General features: G+C 33.3%; 1 protein-coding gene, 1 long non-coding RNA gene and 1 pseudogene across 3 annotated transcripts; all 3 read left to right on the forward strand.

Moving 5' to 3' along the window:
* Positions 1-1,392: 1,392 nt before the first annotated feature.
* LOC110665638 (2-alkenal reductase (NADP(+)-dependent)-like) lies at positions 1,393-3,825 on the forward strand (annotated as a pseudogene).
* A 1,722-nt stretch (positions 3,826-5,547) lies between these two features.
* Positions 5,548-7,694, forward strand: LOC110665641 (NADPH-dependent oxidoreductase 2-alkenal reductase-like). The gene is made up of 3 exons (XM_058147904.1): positions 5,548-5,571; positions 6,912-6,999; positions 7,318-7,694. Exons 1-3 carry the CDS (start codon positions 5,548-5,550, stop codon positions 7,692-7,694), a joined length of 489 nt encoding a protein of 162 aa, XP_058003887.1.
* A 1,329-nt stretch (positions 7,695-9,023) lies between these two features.
* Positions 9,024-11,892, forward strand: LOC110665648 (uncharacterized). 2 transcript variants are annotated; one of them, XR_009149372.1, is made up of 5 exons: positions 9,024-9,671; positions 10,107-10,662; positions 10,753-10,998; positions 11,159-11,230; positions 11,311-11,892. It is a non-coding gene; the product is annotated as an uncharacterized LOC110665648 (long non-coding RNA). The 2 variants fall into 2 exon arrangements; XR_009149371.1 differs by having other exon boundaries at positions 9,024-9,635.
* Positions 11,893-25,042: the final 13,150 nt, after the last annotated feature.

Here is a 25,042-nt window from a genome sequence, read left to right on the forward strand (position 1 = left end):
AAGGGCTAACACCAGTGTTCTTAAGCCGGTCGGTGGACATATTGAGACGGTCAATGATTTACTTAGTGATCAATGGTTCAATTACTAAATTATTAAAATTTAATTAAATATATAAAATAATTTTTAAAATTAAATATAATATTTATTAATTTAAATAAATGAATAAGTAGCTAGTTAAGTTTTAATAATTTAAAATCAAACTTTAATATTTTTTAGATTATATAATTATATTAAAATATTTTTAAATTTTATATGAAAATATTTATTTCTAAATATTATTATTTAATTATAATATTTATGAGTAATACATATAAAAATTATATAAATGTGCATAATTATTGTTTTTAATATTTACTAAGTACTAACTATATGCTGAAAAATAAATAATATATTTATCTTTTATATATATATATATATATATATATATATATATATATATATATATATATATATATATATAACTGTTAAAGCCTATTAAGATATCTACATGAAATTCCATTTTAATGTTTAATTACTCCTTTACAAGGTCTTTCATTTAATTCTCATTATCAACGCCAAAAATAATTTTGCTCTTGCAGTAGTGGATATATATATATATATATATATTGAACATGAAAAATCCAAGTTCAACTCTTCCTCCCCCACAATATATAATTTAAAAGAAAAATTGTTGCTATTAATTAGTTAAATCACACTAGTTCATTAATCTGATCGGTTGAATCAATTAGATCAATTTTTTATTTGATTAAATTGTAAATTTGGATCGATTTGAAATATAATTTATCGGTCCGATCGATAAATGTGGTTCCAATACAATATTCTATTTTTGGATAATAATAATAATAATAATAATAATAATAATAATATGGGTTTCTTATTTAGAAATAAAATTTATTTTAAAAATAAAATCTGTAAAGATTTTTAAAATATCTATTCAATTTATTAAATTAGTGAATTAAAAAATTTTTAAAAATCCTAAATTTTTCATTCTCCAACGTATGAGCAAAATAACGTTATTAAATCATTATTTAGTACGCCAATTAGAGATGATTTAATTATTATTTTCATTAAATTGAAAGTTTAAGTTTATATGAAAAAAAAATAACATTATTAAATCATTATCTAATACGTCACAGAGATGATTCAATTATTATTCTCATTAAATTGAAAGTTGAAGTTTTATTAAGCAATGGTCGGTAAATTTTATTATAATTATTTAATTTAATGAAGTTAATAGTAAGACATTGAATAAGAAACCTTCTATCATTTAAACTTTTTATTAAAAAAAAAAAATCATCATCTACCATCATGCATTACTTTTTTTTTTTTCTAAGTCCATCATGCATTACGTTTGCTGATCCATCTTACTTTAAAAACCCATGCATTGCCTCCTTGCACTCAATCTCCCGCCTGTTTAGTCAGTCAAAATTGCAGGAAGAGGAGATAGAGAATGGCGAGAATGGCTTTTAGGGGTGAAGAAGAGGTGAGCAACAAACAGGTCATATTCAGAGACTACGTGAGTGGTTTCCCTCAAGAATCTGACATGTACTGTAAAACTCAAGGTACCAGAAGATTCTAACGGTGTTCTTGTCAAGAATCTCTATCTCTCCTGTGATCCTTTCATACGAATGTTGATGGGGAAACGGAAACCTGAGGGCAGCGGGTATTCATCCTACACTCCAGGCTCTGTAAGCCCCTTACTTTCTCTTCTGTTTGCTTTCTCCATTGCTTTATTAGTTAATTTCAATGTGTTTTAGACTTATAGTGGTCTCTCTGAAATTCCTTAAATTTTAGCTAATTAGGCCCCCTCTTAGAACATCAAGTTTCATTTATGCTGTCAAATTAGGGCAATATAAAAAATTGTTATGTATTTTGATTAACCCAATGAATCCCCTTTTATTTTTTCTAACATAGCCCAAAACTAATCACAGTTTTGAACTTGTGTTGATGAAAACATGCAGCCACTTGGTGGGTATGGAGTGGCTAAAGTTCTGGATTCAAGAAACCCAGACTTTAAAGAAGGGGACTTAGTTTGGGGAGTAACTGGATGGGAAGAGTTCAGTCTCATCACTGCACCACAAGTGCTCTTTAAAATTCAGCATAATGATTTTCCCCTTTCATACTATACTGGAATTCTTGGTAAGTCACAGAGAATTCTGCAGCAATTGTATGTGGTATCAGCAATATCCAAGCTTTTCTTCCTATTTCATATATATATATATCGATGCATTTTTTTTCCAGGCATGCCTGGATTGACTGTTTATGCTGGTTTTTATGAGGTTTCTTCTCCCAAGAAAGGAGACCGTGTTTTCATTTCAGCAGCCGCTGGCGCTGTTGGTCAGCTTGTTGGCCAATTCGCAAAGTTGATGGGCTGTTATGTTCTTGGAGGTGCTGGAAGTAAAGAAAAGTTGATTTGCTTTCATTTTCATTTGATGGTATATATACATATTGGTATCAATTACCCAATTTCATAAATTTGTTTTTCTAATCTCATAAATATTTTGTTTTGAAAATTCAATTAAAACCATTTTGGCTAATTTCAGAATTTTCAAACATTTTGCGGTATATTTTTAGTTGCTTAGTAATCTATGCATTAATTTTAGGAACTAATTTTCGGAAGATTCTGAAAGCATTGAGTAGGGATTTGTTAGCTTTTGCTTCTTTCATTTAATCTTTCTTTTAACTAAGCTGCTAAATGTATCAATGGTGATATGACTCTTAAATGAATTCTCCCCTTTCTTTTCTCGTCATTCTAATCAGGTTGATTTGTTAAAGAATAAGTTGGGGTTTGATGAGGCCTTCAATTATAAAGAGGAGCACAATTTGGATGCTGCTTTGAAAAGGTCAGAATATGTTACGTACTTAATCAAGACAAATGTGAAAATTGCTTTGCAGTCTTGATAGTTTGACTTACCATTGAGCTTATTTTCAAATATTTATCGTGAATCAGCACCACAACAAATATGGACTTTAACATCATTTTCTACATGATGTAAAGTAATAAATAGAATCAAGATAATATAATTAGACATCAAAATAATATATAAAGTAATAAATAATAAATACAATATCAAACATAATAGTGCTGTAAATTAGCATGAAAGTACTATTAAAAACTTTAAATCACATAATTTATACACATTATTAGGCGTTTGCCAATAATTTTTATCAATAATATATTTAAAATTTTTAGCATATAAGGTATACTATTGAAATTTAAATTTATTGTAGTGCAAGCAATTTAAACTAAAAATTTTTAAGCAAAACCCATTAGGCTGTTAAAAATGTGATTATTTTTTGTCTTCAATTTGCATTAAAACCAGAGAAGAGGGTTAAAAAGAAAAACAACAAAATACGAGAGGTGGTATTATTATAGTTATTATAACTTCATGTCAATTATAGCAAATTGTAAACTGCTTTTACACTGCTACAGATGCTTCCCTGGAGGCATAGACATCTATTTTGAAAATGTTGGTGGGAAAATGCTAGATGCTGTTCTTCTCAACATGAGAATTTGCGGCCACATTTGTGGAGTGGTCTCACAGTACAACATTGACCAGCCTGAAGGTGTTTGTAATTTGATATTTACTGCTTATAGACGGGTACGCTTAGAAGGATTCTCAGTTCCTGATTATTATCCCCAATATCCCAAGTTTTGTATGTTGTGCTGCCTTACATTAGAGAAGGGAAGATAACATATATTGAAGACATCGTGGAAGGACTGGAGAAGGGCCCTGAAGCCATCATAGGCCTTTTCAAGGGTCGAAATGCTGGAAAAAAGGTGGTTGTAGTTGCTTATGAGTGATGGGATCCTTGTTAATTATGTGCATCTAATACAAATTATAGGTCTGCATAGAGGTTGTTGTATATTGGACTCTCTTTTAAAATGTAGTACTGGGTTTCTCTTTTTGGCATTATTAACAAAGAGTAAGTTCCAAAAAACATGAATTTTAGGGACGCATCAAATTTCCGTTGCTACTAACATTGATTAGTGATGGAATATGTGCTGACACATCGTTAATACTTTAGCAACGCAAATGAAGTTGTCTCTGAAAGATAATTTTTAATTTGGTTATGTATTAGTGACATATTATATTCGATGGTAAAAGGATTTGCCGACGGAAGAACAATGGATTAGCAACAATCCGTCGCTAATAGTGACAGATCCGTCGCTAAATCTGTTTCACTGTAGTATAGGCGATTTTTTTTTTTTAATAAAATTGTGGCAATCTCATTGCAATCACTATACATGATTTGGTTGAACTTGCAACTAATTGATTGATTTTAATATTTTCTATTTGTTTATAATTTCCAAAATCATGTTCAAGCATCAATGTAATATACTGTGCTAATTTAAGCATTTGCTGCTTATACAGAGCCGAGCTTTAATTGCACCTTCTCTTTTGATTTATAAGTCTCTCTTAGTTTTTGAGTTCTTTATTTCATTTCAGTTGCTGGATTCATTGTTTGCGTCTGCTTCATCGTTGACATGGCTTTTGGATTATTGGTTTTACATTATTCATTCTACTGGATTTGGCTTTTTAGCGTGTCTTCGTTTGTCCTACGTAGGTTTCAGTTATTTTTGCAGAATGTCAGTGCTTTTTAAAGTCCACCAGCTTAATTGGATTCGGTTCATCAGCTTTTATTTTATCAGTTTTGTTTTCTTCTATTGTCCCTTTTGTAGTAGTTGTTTTTTCAGTTTTGGAGTGCTTTTTCTTCAGTTTCAGTTGCATCGGCTGTATCTATGTTTTGGGTGCTATTTCTTCAATCTCTTTTAGTTCTTGGTCCTTTTGTGATCCTGTGCCTTGTGCGTTCTAGGTCAGGTTTCCTTGGCCTTTCTACTAAATATTTTCTTTTGTCTATCAAAAAAAAAAAAAAAAGCATTTGCTGGTTCTGTTCAATGTTACTTATTCGAACCCTACATTAATGTTTGGATGCTGATGATGGGTTCTTTTAATTATTCCTAATTTTGCATGCAAGTTGCCTTCAGTCCTCCACAACTGAAAGACCTGTTCTGATAAGATATGCCAAATTCTAAAGGATTAAGTTCTTTTGGCCATGGAAATTCGTTCAAAGTTCAGAAGGGTTGCTTAGCATGCATTCAACTTCTTGATTGTTTGAAGGGGGGAAAAAGCATTTGACCATGAATTTCAAGCAGAACTGATTCATACCTGCAGCATAAATATTAGACAGTAGAGCACTTTGTACTGGAGACTTCTTGTCTGCGGAACAAATTATCACGATTGTTAAACAAGACTACGATTACTCCATAGAGTTGTTGGTTTAGCATAAACTCCACCATCTTTCTATCTCTTGGTTAAAAAAAAAAACTAAAATTCAAATGTGATATACGATTACAATTAATTACTCCACAAAAGTGAATAATTATTATTATCTTTAATTCTCTCTTTTACAACGCTTAAATGGTCAAACCTAGAAGCAATTTGCTTGCTACTCTTTTCCTTCAGCACAAAATCCATACCCAGAATCTCTATACTCATGAGTTACAACATTTTTGATAGTCTATTCTTCTCTTGCTGGAAATCAATGGAGGACAAATTTCCGCTTCATGTACGATCGCTACAAGCACATCTTATCTTCCATAATGCAGTGAGAAACAAAGATGAATGAATTAATGAAATTTAGTTTAGTGGCACTGGATTCCTTTCCAAAACTGTGAGATTTCAATTTTATATCATAATTATAAGCTAAATAAAAGAAGAAAAAAAATTTATTAACGAAGTTTATGCAAGACAAATTAAATTTGTAAAAAATTTAATTCTAACATTATTATAATAATATAATTAAAATTATAATTTGAGTTGAATAGTAATTTTCAATGTTATTAAACCCAGTTTAAAGGTTGATTCAGTAAGAGAATCGGCTGAATGGCTCAATAATTCAACCACTGGATATATATATATATATATATATATATATATATATATATATATATATATATATATATATATATATATATATATATATAACTTAAAAACTCAATTCCTCAAAACTCAAGTAATCGTTAACATAGAATTAAGGTGAATTTTGTTGTTTTGCCATTGCTCAACTTAATTTATTCCTCATCCATTCCTCTTTATTATTATTTACATTTTTTTCATTTCATTATATTTCATAATTAAAATTGATAATTTTATACATTTAATTTTCATTAAACTTTGATATTTAGTAGAGATTGATGAAAATTTTTATTAATTTTTAACAAATTGTATTTTATTTTTGTAATTATATGCATATGTATATTGTGAACTTATAAAACTTTTCATAAATTTTTAAATTACTAAAATTAAGAAGTTAATATTACAAGTAAAAATAAAATTATTCATGCATATTTTATGAAAAATGGGTTAACTGCCTAATTTCATAAATTTGTTTTTCTAATCTCATAATTTTTTTTTGGAAAATTCAATTAAAACCATTTTGCCTAATTTCATAATTTCCAAACATTTTGCAATATAAAAATTGATCATGTATATTGAACTATATATATTATTGTATAGAAATGATATTAGGATTAGAAATCTTATAACTATTAAACTATTTTTGGTTCTAGATTGTTACTTGATTTTAATTATGCTATTTATTAGAAGGTTTGCAAAGAAACTTTCTATTACATATATATATATATATATATATATATATATATATATATATATATATATATATATTTGTAAACAAACCCAAGTTATATTTTTAGTTGCATAGTAATCTATGCATCAATTTTCGGAATTAATTTTCACAAGATTCTGAAAGCAATGGGTAGGGATTTGTTAGCCTTTGCTTCTTGCTTCTTTCATTTAATTTTTCTTTTAACCTCTCTGCTAAATGGATCAAGGATGAAATGACTCCCAAATGAATTCTTCCCTATCTTCTCTTGTCATTCTAATCAGGTTGATTTGTTAAAAAACAAGTTGGGATTTGATGAGGCCTTCAATTATAAAGAGGAGCACAACTCGGATGCTGGTTTGAAAAGATCAGAATATGTTACTTAATCAAGACAAACGTGAAAATTGCTTTGCAGTCTTGACTTTTGACTTACCATTGAGCTTATTTTTCAAAAATTCATGAATGTGAATCAGGCAACTTAAGGCACCAACTTAAATTAAGAATTTTTAAGGAAAACCCTTAAGGCTGTGGAAAGTGTGATTATTTTTGTCTTCAATTTGCATTAACACCAGAGAAGAGGGTTAAAAAGAAAAACAACAAAACAATAGAGATGGCACTATAATTATCATTGTTATCATAACATGTCAATTGTAGTAAATTGTACACTTCTTTTACATTGCCACAGATGGTTCCCTGAAGGCATAGACATCTATTTTGAAAATGTTGGTGGGAAAAAAATGCTAGATGCTGTTCTTCTCAACATGAGAGTCTTTGGCCGCATTGCTGCATGTGGAATGATCTCACAATACAACCTTGACCAGCGTGAAGGTGTTTGTACTTTGATGTCTATTGTTTATAAACGGTTCCACTTTGAGGGGTTCTCAGCACCTGATTATTATCACCTCTATCACAAGTTTTTGGATATTGTGCTGCCTTACATTAGAGAGGGGAAGATTGCATATATTGAAGACATTGTTGAAGGACTGGAGAAGGGCCCTGAAGCCGTCATGGGCCTTTTTAAGGGTCGAAATGTTGGAAAACAGATGGTTGTAGTTGCTCATGAGTGATGAGATCCTTGTCAATATTGTGTATCCTTCAGCCTTGGTCATATTAAATCTTGTATCTAATACTTATTCTAGGTCTGCTTAGAGCTTGTCGTATATTGGACTCTGTTTTTAAATGTAGTACCGGTAGCAAGTGAATGCGCAAGGGGTTCCCTTATGGTCTCGTTTTGGCTCATTTTATTAATGAATATAATTACTACAAAAAAAATTGATTTCTAGCGACGCATCAAAATTTCGTAACTACTAACATTGATTAGCGATGGAAAATTTTATGATCTCTTGCTCATACATTAGCAACGCAATAAATTTGTCGCTGATATTTGATTTTTAAATTAGTTTTGTGTTAGTGATTTACTTTTTTTGTTGCTAAAAATTCGTCGCTAAAAGACTTTACTAAGAGAATAAGGGTGAATTAGCGTTGAATCCATCATTAATTTATGTTATAAGCGATAGGACAGTAAGTCCATCGCTAAATCTGTTTTCCTGTAGTATAGCATCATTTTTTGTCAGAATAGAATTGTGGTATCACTATTCATGATTTGAATAAACTTGCAACCAATTGCTCGAGTTTTAATATTCTCTATTTCTTTATAATTTCCAAAATAGTAAGCATTTGTTGGTCTGGTTCAATGTTACTTATTCGAACATGCATTACCCTTTGTTTGGAATGTAGAATTTTGCAAGAAAATTCAATTGAATTGATTTTTTTTTGGTAAATTTTCATGTTTGAAATAAAAGAATTTAATTTCATTTAATTTAAATTAAAAAAAAATACATTTCATGCATGATTGTGTAAGATTTTTTTTTTTTTTTTTTTTGCAAATGATTTATTTCAAATGAACCCTTAATGTTTGGATGCTGATGATGGGTTCTTTCAATTCCTAATTTTGCATGTGAGTAGCCTTCGGTCCTCCACAATTGAAAGACCTTTTCTGATAAGAGATGCCAAATTTTAAAGAATTGAGCTCTTCTGGACATGGAAATTAGTTCAAAGTTCAGAAGGGTTGCTAAGCATAAAATTCAACTTCTTAATTGTTTGAAGGCGAAAAAAAGGCATTTGAGCATGAATTTCAAGCGAATTGATTCATATCTGTAGCATAAATAAGATTACGATTACTCCATTAGAGTTGTTGGTTAAGCATAAACTCCATTAAAAAACAAAAATTCAAAAGTCTTTGTAATAAACATGATTACGGCTGGACAACAGATCACTTTGGCTCCTTTTCTTGCTTGCTAAATAAGTCAGACCGATTCTTCATATTCCACCCCTGTTGACGGGGCTGTCTTTTATAATAATTGCACCCCACGTAACGGCACCAAGTGGCCACACTCTATAAATAAAGCTTCAAATTTAACCTTCCTCTGCTTTCTTCAGCCTCACCATGGCTAGCTATCTACCTCTGCTGCTGCTCTTACGCCATTCTGAAATATCAACGTTTTGTTCAGCTTGCAATCAAGCATAAAAATTCCTCTCTTATTTGTTCTTTACTCCTTTCAACTTTTGGGTACTGACCATTTCTTTCAAACTCTTTAATTATTTGCAGGGAATGTGAGCATAGACTGTGGATCTTCTGGTTCCTACATCGACCTTAACTCTATCCAGTGGACTGGAGATGGTTCTTTCATGCCCAATGGCAAGAGTCAGGATGTTCAAGTGGAACACAGCTACAGGCCATTGCGCTTACTGAGAGTATTCTTTGCAGGAAAAAGGAATTGCTACACTATCAATGCAACCAAGGACGAAAAAGTTCTTCTTAGCGCAACCTTCTATTACGGAAACTATGACCAGGCCCCTACTTTTGAGCTGCAAACTGATGGGAACTTCTGGACTACGGTGGAAACTGAAATTGACCAAGAAGTTTTTCATGAGGCGATTTACTTTGCTAAAGGGTATGCTATAAGTGTATGTGTAGCGCAGACGAAACCTGACCAGTTCCCCTTCATGTAAGCACTTGAAGTGAGGAGTTTGGCTGCAGAAATGTATGCTGCTCGCGCTGATCTTTGTTCTTGCAAAAGAGGATTTCTTTTGGAATAAATTCAACTGTCAGCTATACATTGCATCTCTCTATTCCCTTCGTTAGTCTCCAATTGAACTGGAAAAGTTTGTTTATCAGATAATGATGCTTAGTTTACAAGGTTAAAGTTCTCTTAAACAAGGTTAAAGATTATATTTATTTTTAGTGGGGGAACATAATCAAATTAGGCATTTAGGCACACAGTAAGTCCATAGAGGTTTCCAGGAAACTCCCTCCTGGAAAAATAACCTGTACGGCAAAGGAAAAAATAAAAAAAAATTATGATTGCATATGATCAACTCTGAATTTAGGATGCTTTTTGTTTTCATGGAATTGGATTGCAGAGAGTGTTGAAATTTCTGTTTATGACCACTCTTTGCTTTTGGGGAACCCTTTTCAGGTATCCAATTGACGAGTATGATCGAATTTGGCATCCACCAGAACCTTTAAATGATCGTGTGATAATTACTTGAATAGAAGATTCTATTGTTTTCAACACAAGTGATCATCTTCCCAAAGCTGTCTTGCTTGGTGCGGTTACCCGTAACACCAGTGATCACCTCCGAAAGCTCTCACTTGCTTGGTGCTGTTAGTGCTGGTGCCCCTATAATGGACTTTGGATTCCCTTGGCTACCAACAAATGAAGTTCCCATATACGTGAACATGTACTTTGCTGAAGCGGATAAGGAAGCAGACTACTCTCCTCTCCTAAAGAGATCTTTTGTAGTCTCTAAGGACAGTGCCTTGCTTCTTACCTCTGAACCTGTTGTCCCAAGCCTTGGTTCTTACCTCTGAACCTGTTGTCCCACATTACAACAGCGTTACTGAATTGAGATTTCCAAACATCACTGCTTCGAACGCAACTGTGTTTTGGTTACTTCCTACCAATGGTCTCCATCCGATCCTAAACGCCTAGGAACTTTTTGTTGTTAGTGATCTATTAACTGGAACATCTGGTAAAGATGGTGAGTGTTCAGTATCCTGAAACTATAGAGTTTAGTCTCATACATATATAAAAACTGACATATTATTTTCTTTGAATATAGTGGAGGGGCTAGCTGCTTTGCAAGGAGGTTTCAGTATATTACAGGAATGGAAGAGTGACCCATGTCTTCCAGTAAAATATGCATGGGATGCTCAATTGCAGTATTGATATTTCGCCTCGAGTAATTGCAGTCTAAATCTTCTATCTATTCCATTTCTGTGCATATGAGATAGGAGTTTGATCAAATTGCCAGTATATTTACTTCCGCATGACTTTGGCAATTAAAATTTTCCAGGAATCTTAGAGGGTATGGACTTTCTGGGCCACTCCCAAATTTCAGCTTAATGGATGCTCTTCAATATATGCGAATAGAATGGAAAAGAAGAAGCTGAATAGAACTATTAGTCAGCTCAATTTGGTTTCATTTTTCATTTTGATTTATTTTGGTCGATTATATGTACATGCAGAGATTTACAGAACAACAGCTTGAGTGGAACTATTCCAGAATTCCTTGGCTTGCTACCTAATCTGAAAGAATTGTGAGTTTACACATATAAGTTCTTTTGTCTTTCATGAGGACTAACCTGAAAACTCATTTAATTTCTCTCTGCTTTTCAAGGAATTTGGCAGGCAACAATTTTAGTGCTGGATCTCTTTTGAATAAAAATACAAGCTTCAGGTAGGATCTTTTATTGATTGAAATCACCATATACTAAGCAAAAGATTAAATCGAGTTTTGGAGTTCTTATTTTGATTATTTGTATCTATTTTTAACTGGCAACACAAATTTGGGAATCCCTCCCACGGTGGCAAGCACAGAAACACCCTACAGACGATATCTGGAGCCTTGCTTTCATTTTTCACTATATCCTGGGTGCATATATGAACTTAAGATTTCCTTTTTTGGCCCCTGGAGATCTACAATGTTGGACATGATATGCGAGCAGATGTGTCCATTTTTAAAGTGCTAGGAAATTTGCTTGAAATGAAATGTATATGGTGTTCCATCTAGATTTGCAGAATGGGAGAGGAAATTCTTGCTTAAGTCAGATTTACTATGAATTTAAGATATAAAATATGTAAAATCTATGTATTTAACAGGTGAGTCCATCATATCTCCTCTCGTGTTTTGAGTCCATTCTAAACCAGATCTAAACAAAAAAAATCTAAATGGAAGACAATTGCCTTTATTTTATTTTTATTTTGTTTTGTTTGTATCTTGAGAAAAATTATAATTACAAAGAAAATTATTATTTAATATTTTAATAAAACTAATTATTTAATCCTCTATTTTTAAAAATATTCTATTTAGTTTTTTTCTTAGGCTATTTAATTTTTTATTTTTATTCTTTAAATTGTTCCATTAACTGTTCTGTTAGCCATGTTAGTCAAAAGAGAGACTATTCATAGACTTGATGAATTTAAAATGATGGAGATTAAATAGTAATATTATTTAAACTAGCATAATACTCATGCTATGCATGGGTAATTTATAATTTTTATTTTTTATTTAATTTTTAATTATATTTTAAATAAATAAATTATTATTATTAAATTAATTTTAAATTAAAATTTCTTTCTTATTTAATTTAATTTAAATAAATTTTTACCTATCATAATAATAAATTATTAATTAATTTATGCTATAATTAATTAAAATAACTATTTAATTCTTTTATATATTTACTAAGAGTAATTTTCATGATTATTTTGTTTAAAATGTAATTAAAGTACTTTGTTTAAAAAATAATTTAAATTTCATGAAATTTTTATATTTTATCTCATAATTTATATAAATTGATATTTATTTTTTATAAATTATAGAAAAATATGTTAAATTAATGAGAAAATAATATTATTTTAAAATGTATAAATATAATATATTTTGTTATTAATATAATAAAAATTTATCAAATTGCTAATGATGAATTGAATTATTTAATTTTAGTAATAATGAAAATATATAATAAAATATGTCTTAGGTTTCCATCGGTTTAAGAATCGCCTAAATCGAAGTTTTCTAGAGAGAGTTATAGCCATTGAAACTTTACTGTTCATATGGCAATCTGCAGTTCTGCAGATTCAGGTCACCAACTTTGCTCAGTAATTTGATTGGGTTAATGGCATAATTTGGGTTGGTGTTCTTCATAAAAGTTTTAGATCTATATCTTATCTAACCCCTGGTAAAATTTCAGGTCATTTTGAACTGTCTAGCTCGAGTTATGACCAAATGAACACTGTTCATTTGGTCAGTTTGTGCAGAGGCAGCCTGCGATTTTCCGACTTCGGCCACTTTGTTCACTAGGTTTTAGTCACTTTTTGGGTAGGCTTCCTAAATGAAAATTGTGTCATTTAGTGCCTATTTTCATTCCCAATTGGTCCCATATCCATTGGACTTGTAAAATTTCATTTTTGGTCCCTCAAAGGAGGTTTTGGTCATACTGCCAGCACATGACTTTATCTAATCCGAATTGGCTTTTAATTCCAACATTTCTAACACACCTCATTTGGTCACAAATAACCATTTTTCACTTCACATTAGGTCAAAGACACTATTTACAAGTTTTTCATATTTTTGGTCTCTAAACCCTAATGTTCAAAGCCCTAATTCACATATTTGTTCCATTCATGCAATTTAAAGTGTGGCACTAACACCTACCCACTTAGATTGACTTGCATGCATGATTTATTGAAGTGAAACATATCACTTTCCCCCAGCCCTCATGGCTGCCAAATTGTTTGTCCTTTCATAACTTATCATTTTCTTTAACTTTTCATGCAATTTAGACTCATCTTAACTTATTTTCAAAGCTTAAAGAAGAAAAGAAAGGGAAACAAGTACTAACCTCACTTGTCAAATTTTCTTGAATTGCCAAGTTTGATTTTCCTTCACTTTTCTTCCCTCCTATTCTTCTTTAATCTTCTTTTCTAGGGTAACTTAGAAGCTTTTTAGGGTTTAGGGTTGAAACTTGTGAGGAAGAACTTAGTTTTTCAAGCTTTAAAAGCTTGTTAATGGAGGAACCTTGGGAGAGAAAAGTGAGAGAGAGATGAAAACATTTTTTTTTTTTTGAAGAAGAAATGATTTTCTAGTTTTTTTTTGAATTTTTAAGTCTTATGGAAGACCAAAAATGCAAATAAATAAATAAATAAATTATATTCTTTATGAGGTCATGCATGATATCATCACCTTTTGACTTTTCCTTTTTTCATTTTCTTTTTTTTTTTAATTTTTCTATTAGTTCTTTAATTTAATTTTCAATTATGAAAGTTTCTTTTCTCCGATTTTATTTGACAGTTAGGTCATGAGTCAGCTCTCGGGGTCAATTGACCAAATTGCCCCTCGCCGGTTCATCCCGGTTTGCAATTAATTCCATATTTCTTCCGACTCCCTGACCTAATTATTTGACTGGCTTAAAAGTTATTTTTCGTGATTTTCTCTTTTCCACTGTGTTTATAAGGGTCCTAAGGACTGCAACGTCACTTTTTACGATTCGAAATTTGAGTTTAAAACGACTTCGCAGTCGTTCCCGAGAAAGTCACCCATCGCTGTGACTCTCGGCTCGTTTAACTTCTTATGTTCTATTTTTCTTGTTTATACTTAACTAATTGGACATTACTAATTATTTGTATTTATAGCTTCTCTAGTTGTCTTAAGTGTGGTTCTAATCCCCTTAATTGTCCGGACTGACACCGGTCACCGGAATAATGAAATATACCAGGCTATACAAATGGGGTGTTACAATTCTCCCCCCCCCCCCCTTTAAAATAAATTTTGTCTCGAAATTTTACCTGGTATCAATCTCTGAACAGCTGTGGGTGCTGTCTTCTCATGTCCTCTTCTCGTTCCCAAGTGGCCTCCTGGCCCGAATGATGGTTTCACAGCAATTTTACCAACGGTATTTGCTTGTTTCGTAGCTGCTTCACCTCATAAGCCAGAATCTCTATTGGTTCTTCTTCATAGGTGAGGTCTGGATTCACTTCAATTTCTTCTACTGGTAGTACATGAGATGGGTCTGATCGATACCTCCTCAACATAGACACATGGAAGACATTATGTATCTTCTCCAACTCTGGAGGTAGTGCCAAACGATATGCCAAAGGACCCACTCTTTCCAGAACCTCATATAGCCCAAAGAAACGAGGACTCAGTTTCCCCTTTCTACCAAATCTCATAATTCTCTTCCAAGGAGAAACCTTGAGGAAAACTTTCTCACCCACTGCACACTCAATATCTGTTCTTTTCAATCAATGTAAGACTTCTGACGGTCTGATGCAGTCTTAAGTCGATCTCGAATCACCCTGATTTTCTCTTCAGTTTGTTGAACAATTTCGGGTCCAATCATCTTTCTTTCACCCACGTCATCCCAACACAACGGGTTTTTACATTTTCTGCCATACAAAGCTTCATATGGAGGCATCCCAATGCTTGATTGGTAGCTGTTGTTGTAAGCAAACTCAATCAAAGGCAAGTGTGTATCCCAACTGCCTTCAAATTCAATCACACAAGCCCGTAGCATGTCCTCCAAGATCTGAATTACCCTCTCAGACTGGCCATCTGTCTGTGGGTGGAATGCAGTACTGAAATTCAATCTAGTTCCTAGGGCTCTCTGAAGATTACCCCAGAATCTAGAAGTGAACCTAGGATCTCTGTCTGATACGATGGATACTGGCACTCCATCCAGTCTCACAATCTCATCAATGTACAACTTGGCCAATCTTTCTAAACTGTAGTCCATCCGGACTGGCAGAAAATGAGCAGACTTGGTCAGTCTATCCACAATGACCCATATTGCATCATGACTCTTCAATGTCCTCGGAAGTCCCATTACAAAATCCATTGTTATTCTTTCCCATTTTCATTCTGGTACTGGTAGTGGATGTAACAACCCAGTGGGTACTTGATGCTCTGCCTTCACTTGCTGACAAGTTAGGCATTTGGATACACACTCTGCCACATCTCTTTTCATACCCATCCACCAGTAATGCTCCTTTAGCCCTCTATACATTTTTGTGCCACCAGGATGCATGGCAAAAGGAAACTCATGTGCTTCCTTCAAAATGATCTGCCTCAAATCAACATCATTAGGAACACACATTCAGCCCTGGTGTAGCAGTAAACCATCATATCTGATTGAGAATTCTGGTTTCTTGCCCTGCCGAACTTCTTCCAATAGCTTCTGATACTTCTGATCATTCTGAGTGGCCATTCTAATATGATCAATCAACACTGGCTGTACATGCCATGCAACTGCTGTCTGCCCATCATCATTAATCTCTATGCTGGCATGTAATGATCTCAACTCATGTACCAAAGACAAAGGAGTAACCCGTAGACTTGCCATAGTCTTGCGACTTAAGGCGTCAGCCACAACATTAGCTTTCCCTGGCTGATAGTCTATTAGACAATCATAGTCTTTTATCAACTCTAACTATCTCCTCTGTCTCAAATTCAGCTCTTTTTGGGTGCCCAAATACTTTAAATTCTTATGATCTGTATAGATGTAACACTTTTCCCCATACAAATAGTGCCTCCAGATCTTAAGAGCAAACACAATAGCTGCAAGTTCCAAATCATGTGTTGGATAATTCCTCTCATGCGGTTTTAGCTGGCATGATGCATAGGCAATGACATTTCGATCTTGCATCAATACACAGCCTAACCCATTGTGAGAAGCATCACTATATACTGTATATTCTTTACCCGGAGTAGGTAAAGTCAGGACTGGAGCTTCAGTCAAACATCTCTTCAATTCATCAAAACTCTACTGGCATTTGTCCATCCACTAAAATTCTATATCTTTTCTAAGCAGCTTGGTCAATGGAGATGCCAACATGGAGAATCCCTTCACAAATCTATGGTAGTATCCAGTTAAACCCAGAAAACTATGAATTTCTGTGACATTTCTGGGTGGCCTCCAATTAAGGACAGCTTCAATCTTACTTGGAACTACTTTAATGCCCTCTTCTGATACTACATGCCCCAAGAAAGATATTTCCTTCAGCCAAAATTCACACTTCGATAATTTGGCATATAGCTGTTTCTCCCTCAAAATCTGCAGTACAATCCGCAGATGTCTATCATGCTCTTCTGCATTCCTCGAATAGACTAATATATCATCTATGAATACCACAACAAACTGGTCGAGGTATGGTCTGAAGATAGTGTTCATCAGATCCATAAAAGCAGTTGGAGCATTAGTTAACCCGAATGGCATGACCAAGAACTCATAATGGCCATAACGGGTTCTAAAGGCAGTTTAAGGAATACTCTGCTCTTGTACTTTCAGCTGATAATAACTTGATCTCAGGTCAATTTTGGAGAACACAGCTGCACCCCTCAACTGATCAAACAAGTCATCAATGCGAGGCAATGGATATCTATTCTTTATTGTCACCTTATTCAACTGCCGATAATCAATACACAAACGGAGAGTGCCATCTTTCTTCTTTACAAACAACACTGACGCTCCCCAAGGTGACACACTAGGGTGGATAAAGCCCTTGTCAAGCAATTCTTGCAACTGCACTTTCAACTCTTTCAATTCTACAGGTGCCATTTTATATGGGGTTATAGAGATTGGGTCCACACCAGGCATAATATTAATCTCAAACTGCACCTCTCTTTCTAGAGGTAATCCTGGCAATTCATCGGGAAACACATCCGGAAAGTCACATACAGTAGGGATGTCTTTCAGTGCTGGACTCCCCACTTGGGTGTCTATTACATGTGCCAAGTATGCTTCACACCCCTTTCTGATCATTCTTCTGGCTAGTGCAGCCGAAATGATGTTTGATGGCAGTAAATGCCTCTCCCCATGTATTAGCACATCACCGTACAAAGGGAGACCAAAAGTGACTGTCTTGATCTGATCAATCATGGCGTGATGCCTGGCTAACCAATCCATGCCCAAGATGATATCATACTCTCTGAAGGGCATTTCAATCAAGTCTAACAGGAAAACATGTCCTTGGATCACCAAAGGATAGTCTCTACAAATTCTGTTGACCCAGACCTCTTGTCCTAACGGACTAGTTACTAGCACTTCAAAACCCATTTGCACACATGGAATAGCAAGTGAACTGACCATGCTAGCACTAACATATGAATGGGTTGAACCCGGATCAAACAATACAAATACTTCTTGATCAGAGATAGAGAATGTACCAGCTACCACATCAGAAGTCTCAGCCTCTTCTCGCTGTCTCATTGTGTAGATTCCGTTGAAGCACTTCCTTGTCTTGGCCGACCAAGCGTTCGACGCTCTTGCAGCGGTGCCTCTACCTCTGCCTCTTCCTCTCGCCAACCGATCGTGAACCTGCGGGAGCGGGACTCGAATAGATCCTCGGCGTGTAGGAGAGTGGACCATATCTCGAAGACGGAGCACTAGTGCAGTCTCTTGCTAAATGATCCTTGCCTCCACAGTTAAAGCAGGCTCCAGTGGCCCAATAACATTCCCCCCCATGAATCTTGCCACAAGTCTCACAGGGGCGGGCAGAATGTGAACCCCTGCTCGACTGCTGACCAGACCTAGGGGGTCTCTGTCCAGAAAATCTGCCCCTACCAAATCTTCCACCTTGACCCATGCTAGGTCCACTAAATTTCTTTCTCTTTCCAGAGGTAGCACCAGAACTCTGTTCAACTGATTTTTTCCCCTTGTTTTTTTCTGATTTCTCAGCTTTTTCTGATTTTTCTTTCACTGGGGTTGCTTCTGATTCAATTCTCTCTAGTTCAAGTGCTTGAGATATAAGCTCTGAGAAGTTACTGTGTCGAAATCCCACAACTTGCATCCTTATGCTGGGCTTCAAACCCATCTCAAATCTCTTGCACCTTGCCTTGCTGGTAGTAAGGAGACTCCCCGCATAGTGACTCAGGCGGGAGAACTCCCTCTCATACTCTGCCACTGATCGATTTCCTTGTTTCAAACTCAAAAATTCTTGCAGTTTCTTATCAACATATGCATCTGGGATGTATTTACATGCGAACTCTCGATGAAGTCATCCAGTGTCAAGACCGTGGTTCAACCAAGCTGTGGGGGATGGTCTTCCACCAATCATACGCATCCCCTTGTAGTAGCGACACAGAGTATTCAAACTTCAGTTCATCTTGGCAGTGCAGCTTCTTAAATACTCTGTCCATTCTTTCAAGCCATTGCTCTGCCTCCAAAGGGTCCACTGTACCCTTAAATTCTACAGCCCCATACTTCAATAACTTATCATACTGTCTGGCTGGAGGCAGTGGTTGTGTCACAGGTGGTTGGGGTGGGGCTTGAACAGGCATACCCCCAGCCATTTGTTGAAACATCGCAGCCATCTGCTGTGCGAACTGTGCAGGGAACTGTGGCATTTGTGGGGCTGGTGCTGCTGACCCACTAACATTCGGTAAAGCTAAGGCTTCCCCTTGTGCCTCAACTTCAACAGACTACTCAACTGAGCGATCCCCTTCTTCCATTTCAATCTGAAGTTAGGGTATCTCCTGAACAAATAACAAATGGAGATTTCCCTCCGTTAGTTCATATTCATGATGTAATGCACTGTATGTAACAATTATGGACATTGAACAGTTATACTTAACAAAGAAAAGACACAAATTCACAATTTAAAACATACTTCAAAAACTTGCTCTGATACCACTAAAACATGTCACACCTTACCCCTCTGTGAGGCATAACATGATCCCATAGAATACCTAATGAACTACCGAACTTCACCTACCGATAACTCATTAAGTACGCTATAAGGGATTTTAAAATAATTTTCTTATTTTTGATAAGTGGTGAGCATTTCTAATAAGTATTTAAAACATGAAATTAAGTGGAAGGCTAGTTGAAAATTTTGGCACATTTTATTTTTCCGCAAATTTTATAAAAATTTTAACAGAGTTCTGTCTCTATTTTGAGAAATCAGTTCTTCAAATACTTGTAAAAAGCACTTCTAAAAATTTTTCTCAACTACTACTTCAATTTCACAATCAAACTCAATCAATTTCACAATCATTTCAATAAATTTCTCAAGTTCAAAATTCAATAATCCTCAGCATACTAGCAATACATTTCATTTAAATTAAATAAAATAGTTGTACTCATATTTCATTAGAGACAAAACAATTTATATACATTCTTACAAAATTTACATTAAGAGAGTTTCAAACTACAATATATATTACAACTTTATACAAATTTTATACAAACTACTCAAGACCCATTTTTACATGTCCATATATTTATGTGCAATATACATACATCAAAAGAAGTATTTACAGTTAGGGTATAAATTATACCCGAAGACTTCAAGCTGAATGATCCTCAATCTTCAAGACTTTCTCTTTGCTCCTCTAGTCTCTAAATCTGCGACAGCAATAAAAGCTATCGCTGAGTACTAGGACTCAGTGGTGCACAACATACTAAAATAATCTTTATGCAAAATATAAATCACATTTATTCAAAAATTTGACTAAACATGAGCATTAAACACAAAACACGAATTATGAAATTTTAATGCAAACCAAGTTCATTTCGAAGAATCAAAACACATTTCATAAAATCTACAGTTAGATCATGCCATTCGAAACAAATAGAATCTCAATAGCCAGAGGCTAAAGAGAAATCACATCACAAGGCTAGCTAGCTCAAATATATGGATATCCATTCACATCCTCTTCTACTGACACACCTCAACACTTCTCTAGAGAAGGAATCAAAATTCGAAACTAATTACCCCCAATAGTCGTGCTAGTGAGGTGTCCAAATATATGGTCATGACACTGTGGTTTCAAAACTTATCTTAACAATTTGCTAAACATTTTCATTTCAAATATACACAATAACTTTCACAATTTAAATCAAACATCATAAGATGCCATAATTCAATATTTCATATTATTCAACACAGTATGCAGAAGATAATTATAAAAAGTATACGTTGTGCACAAACCTCAAGCGAGTCGCCTCTTGGCCTAGACTCAGTTGCTCGGGTTCTTTCTCGGTATTCCTTTCAACTGAAACACACAATTTTACAGTGTTTCAGTACCATAATTTAACATAAATCCAAAAATAAATTTAACTTCACTTTTACCTAGCTCTAACGTGCTAAATTTGACGTTCTTGAAATTTTGTGTTTAGGGTTACTATTTACTGCACTATTCAAGTCAAATTGTTGACTTTCTAAGGCTTAATAGGTATGGGAATTCCAACTTTACCCACATACCACATTTTGGTCACCAAACTTGTTGGTTTTGCTCATTTTCTCAAAACTTAGGTCTTTTAGGCAAAATTGCCAATTTTCAGTTTTGGTGTCCCTAATTGTACTTTTTCATTGGTCAGTTTACTGTTAGAATTTGGCAAAACTTTCTTCATAGAAAATGTTCCTTATTGTCTTAAGTTTATTCTTCTTTTTTAATCAACCCAATTGGAGTTTTGTAGCTCAAGTTATAAGCAAATAATGTTTACTGTTCATGCTGCAGAATTTTATTCTGGCAGATTATTGATTCCATCTTCGTTCAGCAATTTGATCAAGTTAGATCCATAATTTGGTCTAATTTTCTTCATATGAAATGTTCTACTATGTCTTAGGTTTCCATCGGTTCAAGAATCGCCTAAATCGGAGTTTTCTAGAGAGAGTTATAGCCATTGAAACTTTACTGTTCATATGGCAATCTGCAGTTCTGCAGATTCAGGTCACCAACTTTGCTCAGTAATTTGATTGGGTTAATGGCATAATTTGGGTTGGTGTTCTTCATAAAAGTTTTAGATCTATATCTTATCTAACCCCTGGTAAAATTTCAGGTCATTTTGAACTGCTTAGCTCGAGTTATGAGCAAATGAACACTGTTCATTTGGTCAGTTTGTGCAGAGGCAGCCTGCGATTTTCCGACTTCGGCCATTTTGTTCACTAGGTTTTAGTCACTTTTTGGGCAGGCTTCCTAAATGAAAATTGTGTCATTTAGTGCCTATTTTCATCCCTAATTGGTCCCATATCCATTGGACTTGTAAAATTTCATTTTTGGTCCCTTAAAGGAGGTTTTGGTCATGCTGCCAGCACATGACTTTATCTAATCTGAATTGGCTTTTAATTCCAACATTTCTAACACACCTCATTTGGTCACAAATGACCATTTTTCACTTCACATTAGGTCAAAGACACCATTTACAAGTTTTTCACATTTTTGGTCTCTAAACCCTAATGTTCAAAGCCCTAATTCACATATTTGTTCCATTCATGCAATTTAAAGTGTGGCACTAACACCTACCTACTTAGATTGACTTGCATGCATGATTTATTAAAGTGAAACATATCACTTTCCCCCAACCCTCATGGCTTCCAAATTGTTTGTCCTTTCATAACTTATCATTTTCTTTAACTTTTCATGCAATTTAGACTCATCTTAACTTATTTTCAAAGCTTAAAGAAGAAAAGAAAGGAAAACAAGTACTAACCTCACTTGTCAAATTTTCTTGAATTGCCAAGTTTGATTTTCCTTCACTTTTCTTCCCTCCTATTGTTCTTTAATCTTCTTTTCTAGGGTAACTTAGAAGCTTTTTAGGGTTTAGGGTTGAAACTTGTGAGGAAGATCTAAGTTTTTCAAGCTTTAAAAGCTTGTTAATGGAGGAACCTTGGGAGAGAAAAGTGAGAGAGAGATGAAAACGTTTTTTTGAAGAAGAAGAAATGATTTTCTAGTTTTTTTTTGAATTTTTAAGTCTTATGGAATACCAAAAATGCAAATAAATAAATAAATTAATTACATTCTTTATGGCATCATGCATGAGGTCATGCATGATGTCATCACCTTTTGACTTTTCCTTTTTTCATTTTTTTTTTAATTTTTCTATTAGTTCTTTAATTTAATTTTCAATTACGAAAGTTTCTTTTCTCCGATTTTATTTGACAACTAGGTTAGGAGTCAGCTCTCGGGGTCAATTGACCAAATTGCCCCTCGCCGGTTCATCCTGGTTTGCAATTAATTCCATATTTCTTCCAGCTCCCTGACCTAATTATTTGACTGGCTTAAAAGTTATTTTTCGTGATTTTCCTTTTCCACTGTGTTTATAAGGGTCCTAAGGACAGCAGCGTCACTTTTTACGGTTCGAAATTTGAATTTAAAACGACTTCGCAGTCGTTTCCGAGAAAGTCACCCATCGCTGTGACTCTCGGCTCGTTTAACTTTTTATGTTCTATTTTTCTTGTTTATACTTAACTAATTGGACATTACTAATTATTTGTATTTATAGCTTCTCTAGTTGTCTTAAGTGTGGTTCTAATCCCCTTTATTGTCCGGACCGACACCGGTCACCGGAATAACGAAATATACCAGGCTATACAAATGGGGTGTTACAATAAGACCATGTTATAAAATAGATCTATCTACTTTCTAAAGCAAGCAAAAAAAAAAAAAAATCTTTGTAATATTACCACATGGGATATTATGAGAAGAAGCTGACCTACTAAAAAATAACAAATTAATTATTAATTAAATTAATAAGAAATTTATAATAAATATTACCTTTTACATAATAATTAACAAAAATTTCCATTCATATTGGTAGAAAATTATTTAATTATTTGTCAATTGATATCCCTTCCTTAATAATTTAATTTTTACTCATTTTAATTGCTGCACAACATGCTATAAGAAGAAATTAAAAGCAAATTATTTAATAATTAAAATTAATAAAAAAATTTATACTTATTACCATTTATAAAATAATTAATAAAAAATCTTAATCCATATTAATAGGAAATTACTTAATTATTTTTTTAATCGATTTCCCTTCCTTAATATTAATAACAAGTATTTTCTTTAATTATTTTTATATGTAAATGTGATTATATAAAAAACTATGGAAATTTTTATTTTCTACATGTAAAAAGATTATTAATATTGTAATTAATCTGAGATTAATTTAAAATTTGACTATTCCATTTCAAAAGAAAATTAAAAAGTTAATTATTATTTTATAATCTTTTTACGTTTTCTTCATTACAAATTTAGAACATATATTTTAATTAATATAATTTTGAAATAGACAAAATAAGTCGTAAAAATAACATATGAAATAATGAACTAATTTCTTTTTAAATATGTCAGTATATATTTGAATAATAAAATAATTAAAATTAAATACAAAAAGTAAAGTATTAATTATTATACAAATATAAAAATTTAAACCTGTAAAAAATAAAATTGTTAAATATTATTTAATTTTATAATTTATGAGCACTATTTTATTATTATTATTTTCACTCAAATGCAAAAGTTCAAAATTTCGTCAGTTTTAGATGAACTGACGAAACATATACAAGAGAGTATTCCTTGGTGCATGATGTTTGCGGATGATATTGTTCTGATAGATGAGACACGAGAAGGAGTCAATAGGAAGCTAGAACTTTGGAGAAGTACTCTAGAGTCAAAGGGTTTTAAGTTAAGTAGAAATACATGCATTGCAAGTTGTGATAGGGAAGGAGTTAGTTTGAATGGGGTGTCCCAAAGTAATCACTTTAAATATCTAGGCTCATCCTTCAAGTAGATGGGGATGTGAGGAGGATGTTAGTCATAGGATTAAAGCGGATGGTGGAAATGGAGTTTTATGTGATCGTAAGATTCCCAATAAATTAAAAGGAAAATTTTATGTTATATGGTAGTGAGTGTTGGAAAGAGTCGTATGCATCTAAGATAAGAGTTGCGAGATGAGAATGTTAAGGTGGATGAGTGGCCATACTAGACTAGATAAAGTCAGTAATGAGAGTATCGGAGAAAAGGTAGGAGTGGTGCCAATTGAAGATAAGTTGAGAGAAGGGAGATTGAGGTGGTTTGGTCATGTAGCGCGGACATACGAGGGCTCCAGTTAGACAAGTAGAGCACATTAGGTTAGAGGATAGAAAGAAAAAAGGGTAGACCTAAATTAACTTGGAGGAGAGTAGTTCAACATGACTTAGAAGCATTACACATTTCGAGGATTTAACCCAAAACAAATTTTTGGGATAAAGGCTTAGTTGAGTTGAGTTGAGTTGAGTTGATGTACATAAATTTATTTCTCTATATTTTTTAATATTTTCTAATTCTTTCGGATTTTTATATTAAAGAAGAGTAAAATATGGAAATAAAATATTTAACTATATTCCTATAAATATTTAAATTTTATTTATTTATTTATTTTCAATTTACTAATTAAAATATATATTTATAATAAATTATATTTTGACAACAATGAGAGATTTAGATGAAGTCAACCCAATAATATGTTTAGATGGAGGGTAAGAATGTAAATTAAAAACAAAAAGGGTATTAGAATTTTTTTAACTCACTAATTTATTAAATTAAAAAAGTTTAAAATCTCCAAAAATACCTCCCTTATTGC

Source organism: Hevea brasiliensis, chromosome 6, assembly GCF_030052815.1.
Source record: "Hevea brasiliensis isolate MT/VB/25A 57/8 chromosome 6, ASM3005281v1, whole genome shotgun sequence".
Lineage (NCBI taxonomy): Eukaryota > Viridiplantae > Streptophyta > Magnoliopsida > Malpighiales > Euphorbiaceae > Hevea > Hevea brasiliensis.

Coding starts and splice junctions, on each gene's coding strand:
- LOC110665641 (XM_058147904.1), top strand. CDS start 5,548: ATGGAGGACAAATTTCCGCTTCAT. Junction 5,572..6,911: donor AGGACAAATTTCCGCTTCAT/GTACGATCGCTA, acceptor CATTCTAATCAG/GTTGATTTGTTAAAAAACAA. Junction 7,000..7,317: donor TGCTGGTTTGAAAAGATCAG/AATATGTTACTT, acceptor GCCACAGATGGT/TCCCTGAAGGCATAGACATC.